Source organism: Sus scrofa, chromosome 6 (assembly GCF_000003025.6).
Source record: "Sus scrofa isolate TJ Tabasco breed Duroc chromosome 6, Sscrofa11.1, whole genome shotgun sequence".
NCBI classification, from domain to species: domain Eukaryota; kingdom Metazoa; phylum Chordata; class Mammalia; order Artiodactyla; family Suidae; genus Sus; species Sus scrofa.
In genome coordinates this window covers 53,093,257-53,112,997 of record NC_010448.4, presented here as the reverse complement: position 1 = coordinate 53,112,997, position 19,741 = coordinate 53,093,257, and the positions used below count along the sequence as shown (strand labels likewise).

Sequence of the window (19,741 nt, the reverse complement as noted above, 5' to 3'; positions counted from 1 at the left end):
GGAAACTCTAATTTGAAAAGACATCGAAAAGACACGAGCAACCCAATGTTCACAGCAGTACTATTTACAATAGCTAAGACACGGAAGCCACCTAAATGTCCATCGACAGATGAATGGATAAAGATGTAGTATCTATACATGATGGAATATTACTCAGCCAGAAAAAGAATGAAATTTTGCCATTTGCAGCGATGCAGATGGAGCTGGAGATTGTCATATTAAGTCAGTCAGACAAAGACAAATATCATATATCACTTATAGGTGGAATCTTATTAAAATGATACAAATGAACTTACTTACAAAACAGAAATAGACTCCCAGACATAGAAAACCAACTTGGGAGTTCCAGCTATGGCACACGGGATCAGTGGCCTCTCTGCAGCACCAGGAGGCAGATTTAGTTCCCAGCCCAGCACGGTGGGTTAAAGGGTCTGGTGTTGCTGCAGCTGCAGCTTCGATCACAACGGCAACTCCGATCTGACCCCTGTCCCGGGAACCCCACATGCTGAGGGATGGCCGAAGGCAAAAAAAAGGAAAGAAAATTATGTTAGGGTTACCAGAGGGAATAGAGGGGGCGGTGAGGTGGGAGAGAGATAAGTTAGGAGTTTGGGATTAACCTACACACACGACTATATACAAAATAGGTAACAACAAAGACTACCACAGAGCCCAGGGAACAATACGCAGTATCTTGCAATAACTTGTATTGTAAAAATGTATGTATGTATGTATAATTAAATCACTTTGCTGTACACTTGACATTAATGCAACATTGTAAATTAACTATACTCAGTTAACACGAAAGAATGTAAAAAGGGAGTTCCTGTCGTGGCTCAGCAGGTTAAAAACCAGACATGGTGTCCATGAGGATGTGGGTTTGATCCCTGGCCTCGCTCAGTGGGTTAAGGATCCGGTGTTGCTGTGAGCTGTGGTGTAAGTCACAGATGCAAAGTGGATCCTGTGTTGCTGTGGCTGTGGCGTTAGGGGGGCAGCCGAAGCTCCAATTCAACCCCTAGCCTGGGAACTATCATATGCCACAGGTGCAGCCCTTAAAAAGCCAAAAAAAAAAATATATATATATATAATATTTGATATACATTTTGTTACATGATATATTTATAAATTGTAAACATAATTATTATATAATATATTGATATTTTTGTAATTCAATCACACTATGTATAATTATAATTATATAGAAGTCATATCATTGTTAGTACAACCAATAAGGACATTACCTTATTAAATATATTCCTATCATTCATCCATTTCAGTTAAATTTTTTAATGAGACTACTAGAAAATTTTCAACTACTTACGTGGCTCACATCATATTCTGTTGGACAGCGCTGGTCTGTGCAATATTTCTAGCTAATTCACACATGCGCACGTGCACACACACAACACTAAGCAGGAATAGTTCCAAGTCCATTATAAATGACACAACATTTCAACATTTATTATTTTTTAGTTTCACTTTTCAAGCAGGGCTTACTCGGTTTCTTAAAAGTCGAAAGGTTACGGGCTGTATAGAGTCCCTTGATTGGGCATCCTTCTTTTTACACAGTATCATAGTGGATTTACACAGAACATTCTTGAAAGGGCCACATTACAGAGACGGAGAGCGAATCCGTGGTAGCCAGGAGTTCAGGACAAGGCCGGGGAGGGTAGCGGGGTGTGGGGCAGGCTAGGAAAGGATGTGACGAGGGATCCGGGCCGTGATGAAAATGGCCTGCACCTTGACCATAGTCATGTCAACATCTTAGCCGTAATATCGTAATGTCATTTTGCAAGATGTTCCTATGGCAGGAACTAGGTCAAAGGTTTGCGGGATCCCTCTGTATTATTACCTACAATTGCGTGAGCATCTAAATGAGGTCAAGATAAAACGTCTCATTTTGTTTTAGAGGCAAAGCAAACAGCAAATGACAAAGGATAACAGGGAACAGCCCACTTCCTGGAGGAACCCAGCCAGCGTTTCCAAAGTCCAGGTCCCTTCCTCAAGGCGTGCTTTTCAGCCGTAACCACATAACAGCTTTTTACTTAATACTTTCTTAAAAACCCAGTTAAGTAAGGTACTAACTCACTCTTCTTCTTCTTCTTCTTCTTCTTCTTTTTTAAATAGCCACACCCTCAGCATATGGAAGTTCCCCAGCCAGGAATGGAATCCGAGCGGCAGCTACCACCTCCGCCACAGCTGCAGCAACGCCAGATCCTTAACCCACTGCTCCAGACCAGGGATCGAACCAGCACCACTGCAGCGACCCAAGCTGCTGCAGTCGGATTCTTAGCCCACTGCACCACAGCAGGAACTCCTTTTTTTTTTAAAACGCTTCTTTAAATCCACTCACTGACCATAGCCAAGATAGGGGCATGGATTTTTGCTTTGTCCTAAACAAGAATAGCTTTGGAGATGCCTGTTCAAATGTGGGGCCAACTCTTCATAAAATAAATACAGAACTATTTTTTAAAGGTTAGAATGTGTCTGTGGGTCCAGATGCTACGTATCTAACATAGTCTATGCTGCGTAGGAACGTAAAATACAGTCTCTTCTCAACGCCTGTGTTACTCTGGGGGAAGACTCCAGGTATATTGGTGGCTGTTTGTTTTCCAAAGTCCTTGGGTGGAAAGAAAGGTTGAGTGTCCCTGTAAGGACGTGTTCACCTTGGACATGAAGAATGAGGAGAGGCGTTTACCTGGAAGAGGAAGGACAAGTCCGGGAAAGACAGAAAGACGGGAGCCCAGGTCACCTGGACACCGCCACCTTGCCGAGGGCTGAGTCCGGATGCGCAGAAAGTGAATGGACCAGACGTTTGCTGGCACACCGGGACGACGGTGGCCTGGGAAGCCGCTCTTACACCGCGTGGCTCTTCGTGGCTGGGGTGTCCCCCGTGGAGAGCGTGATGGACTTGCTCTCCCTGCCCACCGACTCCTCGGTCAATACTTTCCGGAGCCTGGAAGGAAGGGTCTTGAGGAACCGGGCGTGGAAGCCCTGGGCAGCGACCATGTAGATGATGGGGTTGATGCAGCAGTTGACGTAAGCAATGGAGACACACAGGGCATCCAAACTGGACACGAACTTGAAGATGTCCAGCTGCCTGTGGAAGAAGGCCAGCATCACCCCGGTCACCTGGTAGGGCAGCCAGAAGATGAAGAAGCTGCCCACCACTGCCGCCACCACCTCGAGCGTCTTGGTGGAGCGCGTGGCACTGCGGCTCCACGTGCGGATCAGGAGGAAGGTGTAACAGATGGAGAGGGTGACCAGCGGCCCCAGGAAGCCCACGATCAGCCGGATGAGGGCCACCACCCTCTCTATGTAGAAACCGTCTCGACCATAGTCCACGACGCACATCGTCTTGGGCGGGAAGTACTCCTGGCGAGCCGTTCGGAACAGGAAGGAAGGTATGGTCAGCAGCAGAGCCAGGCCCCAGGCCATGCCACAGGCCATCCAGGCCAGGTGGGCCCTTCGGAAGTTCTGGCACCAAACGGGGTTAAACACCAGCAGGAAGCGGTCGGCGCTGATGGTAGCCAGGAGCAAGATGCTGGCGTACATGTTGAGCAGGATGAGCGAGGGCAGGATTCGGCAGGCGGCGTCCCCGAAGGACCAGTGGTTGTGCTGCAAGATGGATGCAAACAAGATGGGCAGCGCCAGGCAGGAGAGGAGGTCAGCCACCGCCAGGTTGAGAAACCAGATGGCGTTGATGGTCCGCTTGGCCTCGGATCCCGTCACCCAGACCACCAGGGCATTGCCCGGCACTCCCACCAGGAAGACAATGACAAAGATCACCAGGGCAATCACGTCGGGAGCGTGCAGCTTGAGGGTTCTGGAAGAGGCATCCACCGGTTGGCCAGGGAGCAGGGTCCAGCCATAATTGTAGTAATCAGTGGTGTTATCAACCATGGGGTCCTGCGGGGGGGGGACCAGAGAAGCAGGGAGAGTGAGTCTGCAGACAGGTGGTGGGGGACCCTCAGAGGTACGTGGCTTTGAGCCCAGCGCTCCACATCCTTGGTTAGGCTTCTCCTGGGAAAATGGGGATGCCGAGGGCTGAGAGCCCGCTGGGGTGTCATTAACACTTATTAAAATATTGAAAGCCCTTCCAAGCTACTTTGTCTCCCAGCCCCCCACCCCAATCCCTGGACTTCCCCAGGAACCAGCAAACAAATGGGTAAAACCTAGACCTACAGCAAGACTGTGGTTGTGATCCGCTCTGACTGGTCAGTACCGGGGACCCTGCTTGGGAGGTACCTTTAATGCCTCCAACAGACTGCAATGATACGACTCGGGAGGTAGTCAGCCCAGCACCCCTCGTCACCATCACCACCAGCAACGTGACCTGGTTTGGCTGCATCCCACCCACCGAGGCGGCTCTGCGCTCTGCCTGGGGGCAGCCACCCAGACAAGGCAGCAGGCCTCCTGTACCAGGACAGCATTTAAGGGGTCAAGAGGGAAAACCAGCCTCGAAGACACATAATATCCAAGAGCTCCCGTCATAGTGCAGCAGAAACGAATCCGACCAGGAACCATGAGGTTGTGGCCTTGCTCAGAGGGTTAAGGATCTGGTGTTGCTGTGAGCTGTGGTGTAGGTCCCAGACATGGCTTGGATCTGGCCTTGCTGTGGCTGTGGCATAGGCCAGCACCTGCAGCTCCAATTCAACCCCTAGCCCGGGAACCTCCACATGCCGTAGGTGCGGCCCTAAAAAGCCAAAAAAAAAAAAAAAAATCCTAATGCAATATTTTAAAGAATCAAAATTGATGCCCCCCCAAAAAAATTACAGTAGAAAAAAAATCAAATTAAAAAAAATTTTTTTTGCCTTTTTAGGGCCACACCCACGACATATGGCTAGGGGTTGAGTAAGTGCCCAGGCTAGGGGTGGAATCAGAGCCACAGCTGCTGGCCTACATCACAGCCACAGCAACTCGGGACCCGAGCTGCCTCTTTGACTACACCGCAGCTCTTGACCACCCCGGATGCTCACCCCACTGAGCGAGGCCCGGGATTGATTTGTTACAGCTGAGCCACAATGGGACCTCCCAAAAAGCTGAACTGCAAATAAATTACTATTGTGCAAGGGGAGCCTTCTGATTGGCCCACAGTTTGAAGGACCCGAAGGGTCTTTGTAGGTTGACAATGGCAAGCAGACCTAGTGGGGCTTTATCTGTATCATGCTGTTGGCGTTTGGGGGGAAGTTGTTTTGGGAAGGAGGTTGGGAAAGCTTTATTTCCTTTTTCTACTGGGCTCAGGAAACACTGTTAATCCTGAGATAGGAGCGCACAGGTGCCCTGCCCCGTGTCCCAGGACGACTCAGCACAGCGCTAGGACACAGATCCAGACCCTCGTCCTAGCAGCCTACCTGGCCCTCTCCAAGTGCCACCACTGGTTTTTATGCTGCTCTCTCTTCCTCGCTTAACTCCTGGCAGTCCCTCGTTTCGCCTATCATCATTCCAAAACCTCAGTCTCAGAACAGAGAGAAAATACTTGGGGGCAGCAAGACAAAGAATAAATGGGAGTTCCCATTGTGGCTTAGCGGGTTAAGAATCCGACTAGTATCCATGAGGACACAGGTTTGATCCCTGGCCTCACTCCCTGGGTGAAGGATCTAGTGTTGCCGGGAGCTGTGGTGTTGGTTGCAGAGGCAGCTCGGATCTGGCGTGGCTGTGGCTGTGGCGTCAGCCAGCACTGACAGCTCCGATTCGACCCCTAGCCTGGAAACCTCCATATGCCGCGGGTGTGGCCCTAAAAAAGACATACACACAAAAAAAAAAAAAAAAAGAGAGAGAGAGAGAAATAACATCACAGGGATGAAATTAGCCCAATCACTCTGCAAGACAAAGGGTCTTGTTTTTCTCATAAACAGATGGCATTTTTTTAAAGGAAGGGGGAAGAAAAAGGAAAAAAAAAGGAGAAGGGAAGTGTCACGGATTAAGAGAGATTTAAGGAGTTCCCTCTGCAGCACAGTGGGTTAAGAATCTGACTGTGGTGGCTCAGGTTGCTGCAGAGGGTTAAGGATCCAGTGTTGTTACTGCTGTGGCTCAGGTCAGTGCTAGGGTGTGTGCTCAATACCTGGCCGGGGGCAGAATGCCCCCCCCCAAAAAAAGAAAACTCCAGGAAAAAGAACAGAGGGAGGGAGAGAGGAAGTAAGAAAGAGGGGAGGGAGGGAGGGCTGTGAATGACTAAGACTGGCACAGTGCTGACAATTGCTGAAGCCGGGTGATCGGCGCGGTAGGCATTCACAATATTATTCGCTCTGCTTTTGTGTGTTTGAAATTTTCCATAATATAACCAAGAACAGAAAAGTCTTGAGCACGTCTTCCCCAGACCAAGAGGCCAGGAATTGTCATGCCTACCAACCCCCCAAGAGAGCAAGGATGCTGCAGGTAGTAGCTGGGCTGGAAAGAGCCCTGAACGTAAAATTGTATCCTAGAGGCTACAGACACAGCAGAAAAATCACCAAGCAAGATACGGAATGATCATACTAAAGCAGCCGGTGTTTTTTGGTTTTGGGGTTATTGCTTTTCTCTCTCTCGCTCTCTTTTTTTGCTTTTTAGGGCCGCATCCGTGGCATAAGGAGGTTCCCAGGCTAGGGGTTGAATCAGAGCTACAGCTGCTGGCCTACACCACAGCCATGCACGATCCAAGCCATGTCTGTGACCCACACCACAGCTCATGGCAACGCTGGATCCTTAACCCACTGAGCGAGGCCAGGGATCGAACCTGCCACCTCGTGGTTCCTAGTCAGATTCGTTTCTGCTGCACCACAACAGGAACTCCTAAAGCAGCCAGTGTTTTATGAGCATCTACTATGTTCCAGGAACAGCATTAGTTCTTTCTATCCCAATCACGACCCTACAAGTAGGTCCTATGAATATGCCCATTTTATTGATAAGGAGACAGAGGCACCAGAAGATGAAGTAACCTGTTTCAAGTTATACAGATTGAAATTCAATTCTGTCTAGATTGGGATGCAAACCCAGGGCAGGCTTCCTCTGAGCATCTCCGGGGGGAGCTATCGAAGGGATAAGGACACTTCAGGAGCCAGCTCTGTGGCCCTTGGAGCCCATCCCTGAAGATGACTTCATCACCAACCCAGACAAAGGGGACAGAAAAAAAGTAGAAATCACTGCAGTAGAAATACTCAGATCTAGGAGTTCCCTGGTGGCTCTGTGGGTTAAGGATTCGGCAATGTCACTGCAGTGGCTCAGGTCCCTGCTGTGGATTAGGTTTGATCCCTCACATGGGAACTTCCGTATGCCATGGGCACAGCAAAAAAATAATAATTTAAAAATAATTTTTTAAAAAATGTTTGAAAAAAAGTAATATTCAGAGCTGGAGTTTTAGGGCACCTGAATTTGCAGGCTGAGGTTTGTAGCCACTAAACATCCAGCTCATGGATTAAGTAAAATGAAAACTATTCAAACACCTACCTAAGAGCCTGGTACGTATCACAGAGACAAAAAGCGACCACCAGTGTTATTATTATTTATCAATGATTATTAAAGAGCTCAGATCTTTCTCAGATTCACTCTTTTTAATTTCTAGTCCTTTTATGTTACCCTGAGGTCAACCAGGTCAACCAGGCTGAAGGGCAGAATCTCTTTGCTGATAAAACCATAGCAGTGATGAAATTATTTAAAGGGACAAAATAAATGAAGAATGCAAAGGGAAAAAGGTCAATGTCAACTGATGAGTGGATGAGCAGGGCATGGTATATCCATGCAGTGGAATAGTATTCAGTCCTTAAAAAGGGATGGAGTTTTGATACAAGGTACAATGTTCACGAAGCTTGAAAAACATTATGTGGCATGAAAGAAGTCAGACACAAAAGGTCACATATCCTCAGGTTCCATTTCAATGAAGTGTCCAGAACAGGCAAATCCATAGAGACAGGAGATGAGCTAGTAGTTGCCAGGAATGGGGGGGACAGGGAGGGACTGCTTAACGGGTACAGAGCTCAAGGGTGATGAAAATATTCTGGAAGTAGATAAAGGCGGTGATGGCACAGCCTTGTGAATGTGCTAAATGCCAGTGAATTGTACACTTTAAAACAGTGAATTAAGATTTCCCCAGTGAGAAGCTCTCATTGTGGTGCAATGGAAATGAATCCGCCTAGGATCCATGAGGACGCAGGTTTGATTCCTGCCCTTGCTCAGTGGGTTAAGGATCCAACGTTGCCGTGAGCTGTGGTGTAGGTTGCAGACATGGCTCAGATCTGGCATTTCTGTGGCTGTGGCGTAGGCCGGCAGCTGAAGCTCTGATTCAACCCCTAGTCCAGGAACTTCCACATGCCGTGGGTGCGGCCCTAAAAAGCAAAAAAAAAGAGAGCTCCCTGGTGAGATCCTGCTGTATAGCACAGGGAACTGTATCTAGTCACTTGTGATGGAATATGATGGAGGATAATGTGAGAAAAAGAATGTGTGTGTGTGTATTATGACTGGGTCACAACTATAACAGAAAAAAAATCAAAAAAAAAAAGAGTTCCCTGGTGACTCCCCAGGTTAAGGAACCGGCATTGTCACTGCTGTGGCACAGCCTCAATCCCTGGCCTGGGAAATTCCACATGCCACAGGTGCAGCCAAAAAAAAGAACAAAATGGTGAATTATGTGTTATATGGATTTTACTCAATTAAAATTAAAATGCCAATGTCCTAAAGACAAAGAAGGGCCAAAGGACTGTTCCAGATGAACGGGAACGAAAGACCTGGGACAACCAAATGGGTTGTGGCATTTTTCCTGCGGAGCAAGAAAAACAACTTCACTCTAAAGGGCATCATTCGGACCATTGAGCGAGTCTGAATCTGGTCTGTAGGCTAGATGACAGTATGGCATCAAATGTTAAATTTCCTGGCAAGGATCCCTGTGTAGCGCTGCATAGATGAAGGTCCTTATTCTTGAGAAGGAGACACGGAGACACTTAGCAGCAGAGGACATGAGGCCTGCCCCTTACTCTCAACAAGTCCAGGAAAAAAAGATGGTAGGTGACAGAGAGACACATACCTAGAGAGATAAGGCACATTTGCGCCAGATGGAGGTTCCCAGGCTGGGGGTCCAATCAGAGCTACAGCTGCTGGCCTACACCACAACCACAGCAACACCAGATCTGAGCTGCATCTGCGACCTACACCACCGCTCACAGCAACGCCGGATTCTTAGCCCACTGAGCGAGGCCAGGGATCAAACCCACAACCTGATGGTTCCTAGTCAGATTTGCTTCCCACGTGCCATGACGGGCAATCCTGTATTATTCTTGTAATTTTTCTACAAGTGTGACAAGATTTCAGAATAGTTAAAATGGTTGAACTATTTGCATCGCTAAAGAGCCACTGCCCTGGGCCACCCACGGGTACCAACCCCACTCCTAGCACCCTGGCCTCCCATTTCTTACATTGGGACCCCTCCCCCTATTCGAGGTTCCTATGCTCCAATCACTAAAGAGTTAATGCCAGGGTGGCAAGAGACCCCAGACCCTGCTCAGGGGTCTCTGCACGTTAGGAAGTTGTTAAATATTTTTTCTATTTTTATTTTTTAGGCCACACCCGAGGCCAGAAATTCTCAGGTCAAGGATTGAACCTGCACCATAGCAGTGACAACGCCAGATTTTTAACCCACTAGGCCACCAGGGAACTCCATGTTAATTTTTCTTTTTTTCCTTTTACAGCTGCCCCTGCAGCATATGGAAGTTCCTGGGTTAGGGGTTGAATCAGAGCCGAAGCTGCTGGCCTACGCCACAGCCACGGCAATACCAGATCCCAGCCACATCTGTGACCTCCGCCACAGCTTGTGGCAATGCCGTATCCTTAACCCACTGAGCGAGGCCAGGGATCAGACCTGAGTCCTCACGAAGACAGTGTTGGGTTCTTAACCCGCAGAATCACAATCCAAAAACTTTTGAATTTTTTTTTTTTTTTTTTTTTTGCTTTTTTGGCCACATCCACAGCATATGGAAGTTCCCAGGCCAGAGACTGAACCTGAGCCACATTGGCAGACTACACCACGGCTGAGGCAACGCTGGATCCTTACCCCACTGCACTAGGCTGGAGATCAAACCATCAGAGCCGCAGAGACAAGCCAGATCACTAACCCACTGAGCCACAGCGGCAACTCCCATGTTCCACATTTTAAATGTCCATCTTGGACATGATACGTGAAGCTAACTTTCATCCTTGCCAGTTTCACAAGCTCACAGCCACGTTTAGCTGCAGAATAGTCCAGACTCCCCCCAAAAGGGAAGCCTCCCCACCCCATGTTCTCATGATTATCATCACCCCTCTCATCCGCTGACAAAGCTCCTTTTCTGAAATAAGCTCACACATCCGTTTCTTCTGACATCACGTGGAAGAGGCTGATGCCGACTCTGTGGTTTCTAGAACCCTCCTGGTAAAAAGTCTGCACAGTTTTGCCACTTCTGTATCCCCGCAAAAAATAGGAAGAGATGGCATTCGTGTCATAGCTCAGTGGTGACAAATCTGACTCGTATCCATGAGGATGTGGGTTCGATCCCTGGCCTCGCTCAGTGGGTTAAGGATCCGGTGTTGCCGCGAGCTGCGGTGTAGGTCGCAGACCAGGCTGGGATCCCGTGTGGCTGTGGCTGTGGTGTAGGGTGGCAGCGGCAGCTCCGATTCGACCCCTTGTCTGGGAACTTCCATATGTTGAGGGTGAGGCCCTAAAAAGACCAAAAAAAAAAGAAAAGAAAAGAAAAGAAATAGAATAGGAAGAGCCAAAGTGTCCAGCAAAAGTGATGATGGGACATCCAGGCAACAGAATACTTTGCAACTTTTAAAAGAATGAGGAAGTTTACCTAAGGATGTGGAAAGAACACCCAGACCCAGGACACAATAGAAAAAGTAAGAAGAAGGAGCGGGAGTTCCCGTCGTGGCGCAGTGGTTAACGAATCCGACTAGGAACCATGAGGTTGCGGGCTCGGTCCCTGCCCTTGCTCAGTGGGTTAACGATCCGGCGTTGCCGTGAGCTGTGGTGTAGGTTGCAGTCGCAGCTCGGATCCCGCGTTGCTGTGGCTCTGGCGTAGGCCAGTGGCTACAGCTCCGATTCGACCCCTAGCCTGGGAACCTCCATATGCTGTGGGAGCAGCCCAAGAAATAGCAAAAAAGAAAAAAGAAAAAAAAAAAAAAAAAGAAGAGGGAGCAAAGCAGGCTACCTACAAAAGAGGAATCTCTCTCCCTCTGATTTTCTCTCTCTTGGTTTTTTTTTTTTGGGGGGGGGGTCTTTTCTAGGGAGGTTCCCAGGCTAGGAGTTGAATCAGAGCTGTAGTCTGCCACCTACACCATAGCTCACGGCAACGCTGGATCCTTAACCCACTGAGCGAGGCCAGGGATCAAACCCGCAACCTCATGGTTCCTAGTCGAATTTGTTTCTGCTGCGCCATGATGGGGACTCCTGTTTTTCTCTCTTTTCCTCCCTTCTTCCCTCTCCCTCCCTCCCCTTTGTGTCCACCATCCTGTCTCTCTCTGAGCACGTGTGTGCATGCATGTGTGCATGTGTGTTTGCACAGACAAGTTCCAGAAGCAGGCAAAGGAAATCTTTAACAGTGGTTGCCCCTGGGGAAGGGAAGTAGGGGGTGAGGGCACCCATTGGAAGGAAGCTTTTACCATATATGATTTATTCTTCTTCCATGTGGGACCAAACCAGTGACGACACCGGCCATTCCCCCCAAATGGAGACGGTATACAGACTATATGAAAGAATTCTGGAGTTCCCAGTGTGGCACAAGGGGATCGGGGGCTTCTCTGTAGAACCAGGACACAGGGGCAATCCCCAGCCCGGCACAGGGGGTTAAGGATCTGGCATTAACACAACTGCAGCTCGGATCTGATCCCTGGCCTGGGAACTCCATACGCTGCAGGGCAGGGCAGCCAAAAATGAAAAAGGAAAAAAGAATTCCTGGCTTTACCACCCTAGGAGTCTAGGAAAGAGTCTTAGCCTATCTCCTCATCACACACTTAGGAACTGGCTGGGGGACGAAGATCTGCTGAGAAGGAGAAATCTGTCACCAGGGACAGAAACTGAGAGTGCTCCAGAGAGAATCCAGCCTGGTGTGGGATCAGGAGAAGGCTCTCGAGGAATAAAAGTTCAGCCCTCCCAAGAGAACTTTCTGCACTGATGGCAATGTTTCACAGGTGCATCGTCCAAGGTGGTAGCCACCGGCCTTCTGTGGCTGGTGGGTCCGTCAAATGTGGCAGATGCGTCTGGGAACTAAGCCTTCACTTTTCTGTCCTGTTCATTCAATTTCAACAGCCACGTGCGGCCGGTGGCTACTGGGGCTCCCAAGGGTTTCCCAAGCCCGGGCACTGGCCTACGAACCTCACAGGTATCTGTTAATTCCCTAAATAGTACACCTGCCACAACAACCTGAAGGGCAGGGCACTCTTTTTTTTTTTTTTTTTTTTTTTTTACTTTTTAGGGCTGCACCCAAGGCATATGGAAGTCCCCAGGCTGCAAGTCGAATCAGAGCTCTAGCTGCCAGCCTGCACCAGAGCCACAGCGATGCAGGATCTGAGCTGCATCTGGGACCTACACCGCGGCTAATGGCAACACGGGACCCCTAGCCCACTGAGCGAGGCCAGGGCCGCATCCTCACAGATGCTGGGATTCATTTCTGCTGCGTCACAGAGGGAACTCCACAGTTACTCTTATTGCCCCTAAGTTCACAGGCTCGTTTGCAGAGTCCTTGTGTGTTGTGCGGAGAAAGGGCTCCGGATCAGAAAATGGGAAGAAGAGGAGGGTGGGGAGTTCCTGTTGTGGCGCAGCAGAAACGAATCTGAGTAGCACCCATGAGGACACAGGCTCCATCCCTGGCCTTGCTCAGTGGGTTAAGGATCTGGCGTTGCCATGAGCTGTGGTGTAGGTCGCAGACATGGCTCAGATCTGGCATTTCTGTGGCTGTGGTGTAGGCCGGCAGCTGAAGCTCTAATTCGACCCCTCGCTTGGGAAATTCCATATGCCACTAGGGCGGCCCTAAAAAGATGGAAAAAAAAAAAACAAAAAAGAAGAGGAGGTTGAGATTGTCTGGGGGTGGGGGGAGGTGAGGGATGATGGTGGCTGGCAGTGAGCAGACATGAGACCAGGGTAAAGCAGAAGACGCGGAACTTAGGAGAAGCGCAATCAGAATCACCAGGCTCTGTTCTAAGCCCTTTTCAGGCATCAGCTTATTTAATTCACAGGACAACCCGAGGAGCGCTGTTGCTCTTCCGAGACCCATTTTACAGATGAGAAAACTGAGGCTACAGAGAGCCTAAGAGACCTTTGCAAGTCCTCGCAGTTAGGAAGGGGGGTACCTCTGAGGGGCCAACTGAGGGCCCACCAGGTCTGCAGTGCGGTCTGAGTGAGGGTGCCACACACCAGAAAATGAAAGACCATCAGTGTGGTTGGCAAGTAGCCCAGACGAGGCTGGAGGCTCCACAGATGCCATGTTAAAGGGTCTATATTTTATCCTGGGGTAATGGGGAGCCATGGATTGTCTTTGAGCTGCAGAGGAACCAGATTAGAGTGTCCATTTAGAAAGAGCCCTCTGGCCACTGTGAGGAGGTGAGACCAGAGGCAGGAGGACCAGAGAGGAGGCTGGGGAGGGACGCAGGCCAGTGATGGTAGGGGCTTGGGCTGGGGTAACGCCCAGAGGAGGAAGAAGAGTGGGAAGAGTAAAGATGCAAGACTTGCCCAGGCTGGTCCTGCAGCTGAACTCCGCCCCGCCTCTCCCTCCCTCGCTGGGCTTCAGTCTCACCATCCTCACAGCAGGGAAAGTCCTGCCAACTCCCGTCCCCTCGTGACAGTGGAAATAACAGGCTCACTTAGGAACACAGTCAGAGCTCATAAAACACAAGGCACAGTCGGCTTTCTTTCCGGAATTCCTCTCCCTGTCCCTACATGGACACAGCCTCTTTAAACGATCCACCCACAGAAGCACGAGGAACCACTCTAGGCGTGTCCTCTGAGACACGGGACACAAGGGCGAGCATCTCCACCCAGGTTTGTCTGGTTTTTTTTTTTTTGTTTTTTTTTTTTTTTGCCTTTTTAGGGCTACACCCGCGGCACATGGAGGTTCCCAGGCTAGAGGTGCAATCAGAGCTGTAGGTGCCAGCCTACACCACAGCCACAGCAACGCCAGATCCAAGCCGCATCTGCAACCTACACCACAGCTCACGGCAACACCAGATCCTTAACCCACTGAGCGAGGCCAGGGATCAAACCTGTGTCCTCATGGATACCAGTCAGGTTCATTTCCCCTGAGCCATGATGGGAACTCCTCAACTCAGATTTACCTTCTTGAATTTGCGCAATCTTTGTGAGTCAACCTCCCAGAGCATGAAGAAACATAAACACTAGCACTTTAAAAAGCCCACGAAAGAGGTGAGGCTCCAAATCCTTAGAGGCTGCAATGACCTGCCTTCCAGGTTGGCAAAAATAAAAAAAGTTCCACGTGCCTGTGCAGATGGGGGTAAAGACAGGCAGAGCATCCCAGGCTCTGTAATTGAGGAATAGAAATTGGTACAATTTTAGCAATTATCTGTTAAGACAAAAATGACCCAGGAGGTCCCTGGTGGCCTGGTGGTTAAGAATCCAATATTGTCACTTCTGTGACAGGGGTTCCATCCCCGCCTAGGAGCTTCCACATGCTGCGGGCCCAGCCACACACACAAAAAAATTGCCCATGCCCTGGATTCAGGATTTGTGGTTCTGGAAACCCAGGTGTGGGTCCAAAGAAATACTATTTGATTTTAAAGACAAAATATTGGAAACAGCCCAAATCTCCACTGATAGGAGATAGAATCTCCCACTGAAATATCATACAGCTGATAAAAGGAAAGAGGCAATTCCTCTGAAACACATGGGGATGATGATAGCAGCTTCCTCAACAGACTGTTTACGATGAAATTAGTAAATGCCAAGTGCTTAGCACAGTGCCTGGTATGCAGTAAGTGCTCAATAAATGCTGATCTAATATTACATGTCAGTCATGAAGAAAAAGGAGGAAGATATAAGATCATGTGTAAGACAGGCTTCTATTTGTAGGGTGGGTGGGGGAGACGGGATCGACACGTCACATGCATTGAGCACCAACTGTATACCAGGCACTGCAGGAAGAGCTTTCCATGTATTATCTCATTTAATTCTCTCAACAATCCTTTGATGTAGGACCTCAGTTCTACAGGGTCACTAGCCCCATCTCTCTCTCTCTTTTTTTGGCCACCGCCTGGCCTGCGGAAGTTCCCCAGGCCAGGGATCCAACCCAAGCCACAGTGGTGACAACACCAGATCCTTAACTGCTTGCTAGGCCACCAGGGGACTTTCACTATCTCCCCCTTAAAGATAAGGAGTGGGAGACTCAGCAAGACGTATCTCTCCCGCGATTACAGAGGAGAGGCAGGATTTGAAGCCCCGTTTGGCCCTGGGTCAACCTTCTCATTCCTTCATTCCCTATGCTGTCCTGGAGCACCTGCAGACGGTTTCCAGAAGGATCCACCAAAAACTGGGGCCCACCCCTGCCTCTGAGGGCAGCGACAAGGCATCTGAGGTTCTGGGGCAGGGAGGGCGTTTCGCTAAATACCCTTTTGGATGTGGGACTACTGAACAGAAAAAAACAAGAAGTCGAAGATAGTGGTGAGTGCCTTGACAATCTGGCTGCCTCCAGCCCTGGAGTGGGAGAGTCTGAGATGAAGACGAGGGGAGATGGGAGAAGCAGGCGGGGAGGGCAGACACAAGCACCGGGGGAGTCCAGAGCCTGAGAGCCCAAGGGGCTCGGAAGGGAGAGGTGGCGGCCCCACCCCACCCCACCCCAAACTCACCATATTCTGGTCCCTCCGAGGTTCTCCACTCGCTGATCAGAGGTCCCTCCTGCCTGAGGGCTGTGGTTTTTAAAGCTCCAAGGGAGGGTGCAAATAGCCAGAGAGGAAATGACCCATCTCTCCCCTCTGGGGTTCTCATTGGCCTGGGGCACCCCCCCAGCACCCCCCTCCCCCAGAGCCCTGGGAGGGGGGCCGGGCTCTCAAAACTGAGGAAGTTCCTGGTCCAGGAGGGAGGAAGCCCGTCAAAAGAGACCCCCACCCCAGCCCCGCCAGGCTCAGCCCCTCTCCCTGCCTTGCTGTTTCCCCATCTATCATCCTTGTCTCTCCTTCCCCCTCTGTCCTCAGGTACCTGTGGGAAAGCTCAGGGTCCGACTGCTTTAACCCACCCCCGCTCCGGGGTCCAGGGGAACAGAGATGGTGAGCCCCACCCTCCCATCCAGATTGCTTGGAGGCCCAGAGAGGCAAAGCAGGACTGCGGAGGTAGCCCAGCACTGGGGACTGTTGGATCTTCCTCTCTAGGGGCTTGAAGTTAGTGCACGTGTGCACGCAGGTGTGCGCAGGGGTTTGCGGTTAGCACACATGTGCTCACACACACACACACCCAGAGCCTCCATCATCCTTTCCAGCCTCACTCTGGGTTCTTGTGCAAACATGCTGGCGACTGGGACTGGGGAGGATCCTATATGGTCAATGTCCTATTGTCGCTGTAACGAATCGCCATAAACAGAGTAACTTAAAGCAACAGGAAAAGGAAGTTCCCGAGGTGGTTCAGCGGTAACAAGCCTGACTAGTATCCATGACGATGCGGGTTCCACCCTGGCCTCGCTCAGAGGGTTAAGCATTGCTCTGAGCTGTGGTGTAGGTCGCGGATGCGGCTCAGATCTGGCATTGCTCTGGCTGTGGTGTAGGCTGGCAGCTGCAGCTCTGATTCGACTCCTAGCCTGGGAACCTCTATGTGCCACACCTGCGGAAACAAAAAACAAAACAAAACAGATTTATCCTCTCACAGTTCTAGAAGCCAAAAGTCTGAAATCAAGAGGTGGGCAGGGAGTTCCCACAGTGACTCAGCAGTTAAGGAATCCGACTAGCATCCCTGACTAGTATCCCTGGCCTCGCCTAGTGGGTTAAGGATCCGGCGTTTTCCTGAGTTGTGGTGTGGGTCGAAGACGCGGCTCGGATCCCACGTTGCTATGGCTGTGGTGTAGGCAGCTACAGCTCTGATTCGACCCCTAGCCTGGGAACCTCCATGTGCCACAGGAGCGGCTCAAGAAAAGGCAAAAAGACCAAATAATAATAATAATAATAATAATAATAATAATAATAATAATAATTGGCCAAAGGAAGACAAAGACCTGGAAGAACTGCCCGTACACGTGGTTTCAACCACCTCTCTGCTGTGCTCCTCATTCGGGGGGCGCCTGCACCCGCACTCCTCTGGGTGTGTATTACTGCTTTGCTTCTGCCTAAATCTCGGTGTCCTTTCCCACACCGAGGGATAAACTCTTAGTGATAAACTTTGTACCTGTTTTGACAGTCTTTGCCTCCTTGAAACATCCTTGCTTTCAGCAGAGGGCAAGAATGAAGGCAATTCAGCTGTTAGCCTCTAGCTAATCTAGTGGTGAGGATTCCTGGTTTTCACCCAGGGGGCCCAGGTTCGGTTCCTGAGCAGAGAATTAAGATCTCGCTTCGAGCCATCACTCACTGCTGTTTCTCCCAGATCAGAATCTCGGCCTCTGTGGACACATCCCCTTCCCTCCTGCTGTGTCTCTGCCTCTTTCATATAAGGATTCTTGTCATTACCTTGAAGGACCCCTTGGATGATTGAAGATAACCCCCCATTTCCAGGTCCTCAATTTATCTGCAAAGTCCCTTTTGCTCCATAACGTCATGCCACAGGTTCCAGGAATTGGAAAGCGGATGTCGTTGCGAACCATTTTCAGAGTCTGCCCCAATGAGAATGATTATTACGATGGGCGCCCAAATAGGTTCATTTTCCCCAGGCTCTTCTACCATAGATCACCCACACCATCCCCACAAAGACTACTTTTCTCCAGCAAGCTTCGATTTGTGAAGATCTAGCTTTCCTTTCATTGCAAAGGCAACCCATGCGCCTTGCAAACATTTGAGCAATCCAGAAATGCATTTCCCACCCCCCAAAAAAGCACTGAAAAAAATCTCCTACCTGCCACGCTTCTGAAACGCCTATCAGCGGTTTGGAGTGTATTCACCCAGACGCCTGCTAACACGGTGTTTGTACTGGGGAATGGACCTGCGAGTGCATGATGTTCAGCAAGTTTTAGTTCCACGAAATGAAGCAAGGACGTGGAAGGTCTCTGTAGGATTTGGTGCAGGAAAGAATGCCAGGTTGTTATACTGACCCCGACCTCCAGAGGGCGCTTGCGTTGAGGGAGACTCTGGAGGCCAGGCCCAAACCTCCTGATTTCTTTCGCCTTTGGGGCCAAAGTTGTGTATTGCCTTAAAATCATGGCTTCTTGACATTTCCTACATCCTGGACCCATTGCCAAGTTATGAACTGCTTCTCGGAATAATTGTTATAACTTTTTAAGTTGTTGTAACTTCAAATTGAAAGGGAAGGGGCCAGGATAGCAAAAGGAATAAGAAATACACGACTTTATCAATCCGCTGTTTTCCATCACATATCATCAATTGTCTCAATAATGTGCTCTTATCACTTTTTTTCTTTTTTCTTTTTTGCTTTTTAGGGCCACACTTGCAGCTTAGGGAGGTTCCCAGTCTAGGGGTTGAATCAGAGCTACAGCTGCCGGCCTACACCACAGCTCAGGGCAACACCGGATCCTTAACCCACTGAGCAAGGCCAGGGATCGAACCCGAAACCTCAGGGTTCCCAGCTGGATTTGTTTCTGCTTTGCCACGATGGGAACTCCAGTATTTGCAACCTCTGTGCCAGTGTCTCTTCATCCTCTTCCTCAAGGCTCAGACCTAGGCTCCAACACAGGAGCCACCAGCCACGTGCAGCTACCGAGTAACTGAAACATGGTGAGTCTAACTGAGATGAGTCCTGGGTAAAACATACACAGCAGATTCCCAAGACTTACGACAACAACAACAAAGATTGTAAAAGATTTCGACAAGGAGCTCCCATCATGCCTCAGCCATTAATGAACCCAAACTAGTATCCACGAGGATGTGGGTTCAATCCCTGTCCTCACTCAGTGGGTTAAGGATCCGGTGTTGCTGTGACTGTGGTGTAGGTCGCAGACGAAGCTCAGATGCTGCATTGCTGTGACTGTGGTGTAGGCCGGCAGCTGTAGCTCCAATTTGACCCCAGCCTGGGAACCTCCATGTGCTGGGAGAGCAGCTCTGAAAAGACAAAAGACAAAACAACAACAACAATAATAATAACGAAGCACTGGGGTCCTTTCAGTTAGCACTAAGAAGGAGAAAAAAAATTTTTGTAGGTCTGACAGCTCACAGAGTGGGAGAAAATATAGCACATATCTCCAGCAAAAGTACTATGTGTAGCCGCTGTAAGGAATTCTTACAGGGAGTTCCCTTACGGCTCAGGGGATTAAGTTACCCAAATACGAGTTGGGTTTATTACCGCTGAGCCACAGTAGAACTCCCCCTGCCTTTTTTTTTTTGAAGTCGGCCTGAGAGAAGTTCCCACTGTGGCACAATGGGATCGGCAGCATCTGGGAGGGCTGGGACACACGTGAGATCCCCAGCCCGGTGCAGTGGGTTGAGGATCTGGGGTTGCCACAGCTGCAGCTGGGGTCAAGACAATGGCTCAGACCTGATCCCTGGCCTGGGAACTCCACATGCCATGGGGCAGCCAAAAAAGAAAAATACTAATTTAAAAAACTGTTTAGGGAGTTCCCGTCATGGCCCAGTAGTTAACGAATCCGACTAGGAACCATGAGGTTGCAGGTTCGATCCCTGCCCTTGCTCAGTGGGTTAAGGATCCGGT

At 49.7% G+C, this 19,741-nt stretch overlaps 1 protein-coding gene across 1 annotated transcript; it reads right to left on the bottom strand.

Annotated features, from left to right (window-relative positions):
- On the bottom strand, positions 1,435 to 15,836 carry C5AR1 (complement C5a receptor 1). The gene is made up of 2 exons (NM_001244215.1): positions 15,793 to 15,836; positions 1,435 to 3,906 (listed from the first exon to the last, which is right to left on the bottom strand). Exons 1-2 carry the CDS (start codon positions 15,793 to 15,795, stop codon positions 2,854 to 2,856), a joined length of 1,056 nt encoding a protein of 351 aa, NP_001231144.1. The 5' UTR covers positions 15,796 to 15,836; the 3' UTR covers positions 1,435 to 2,853.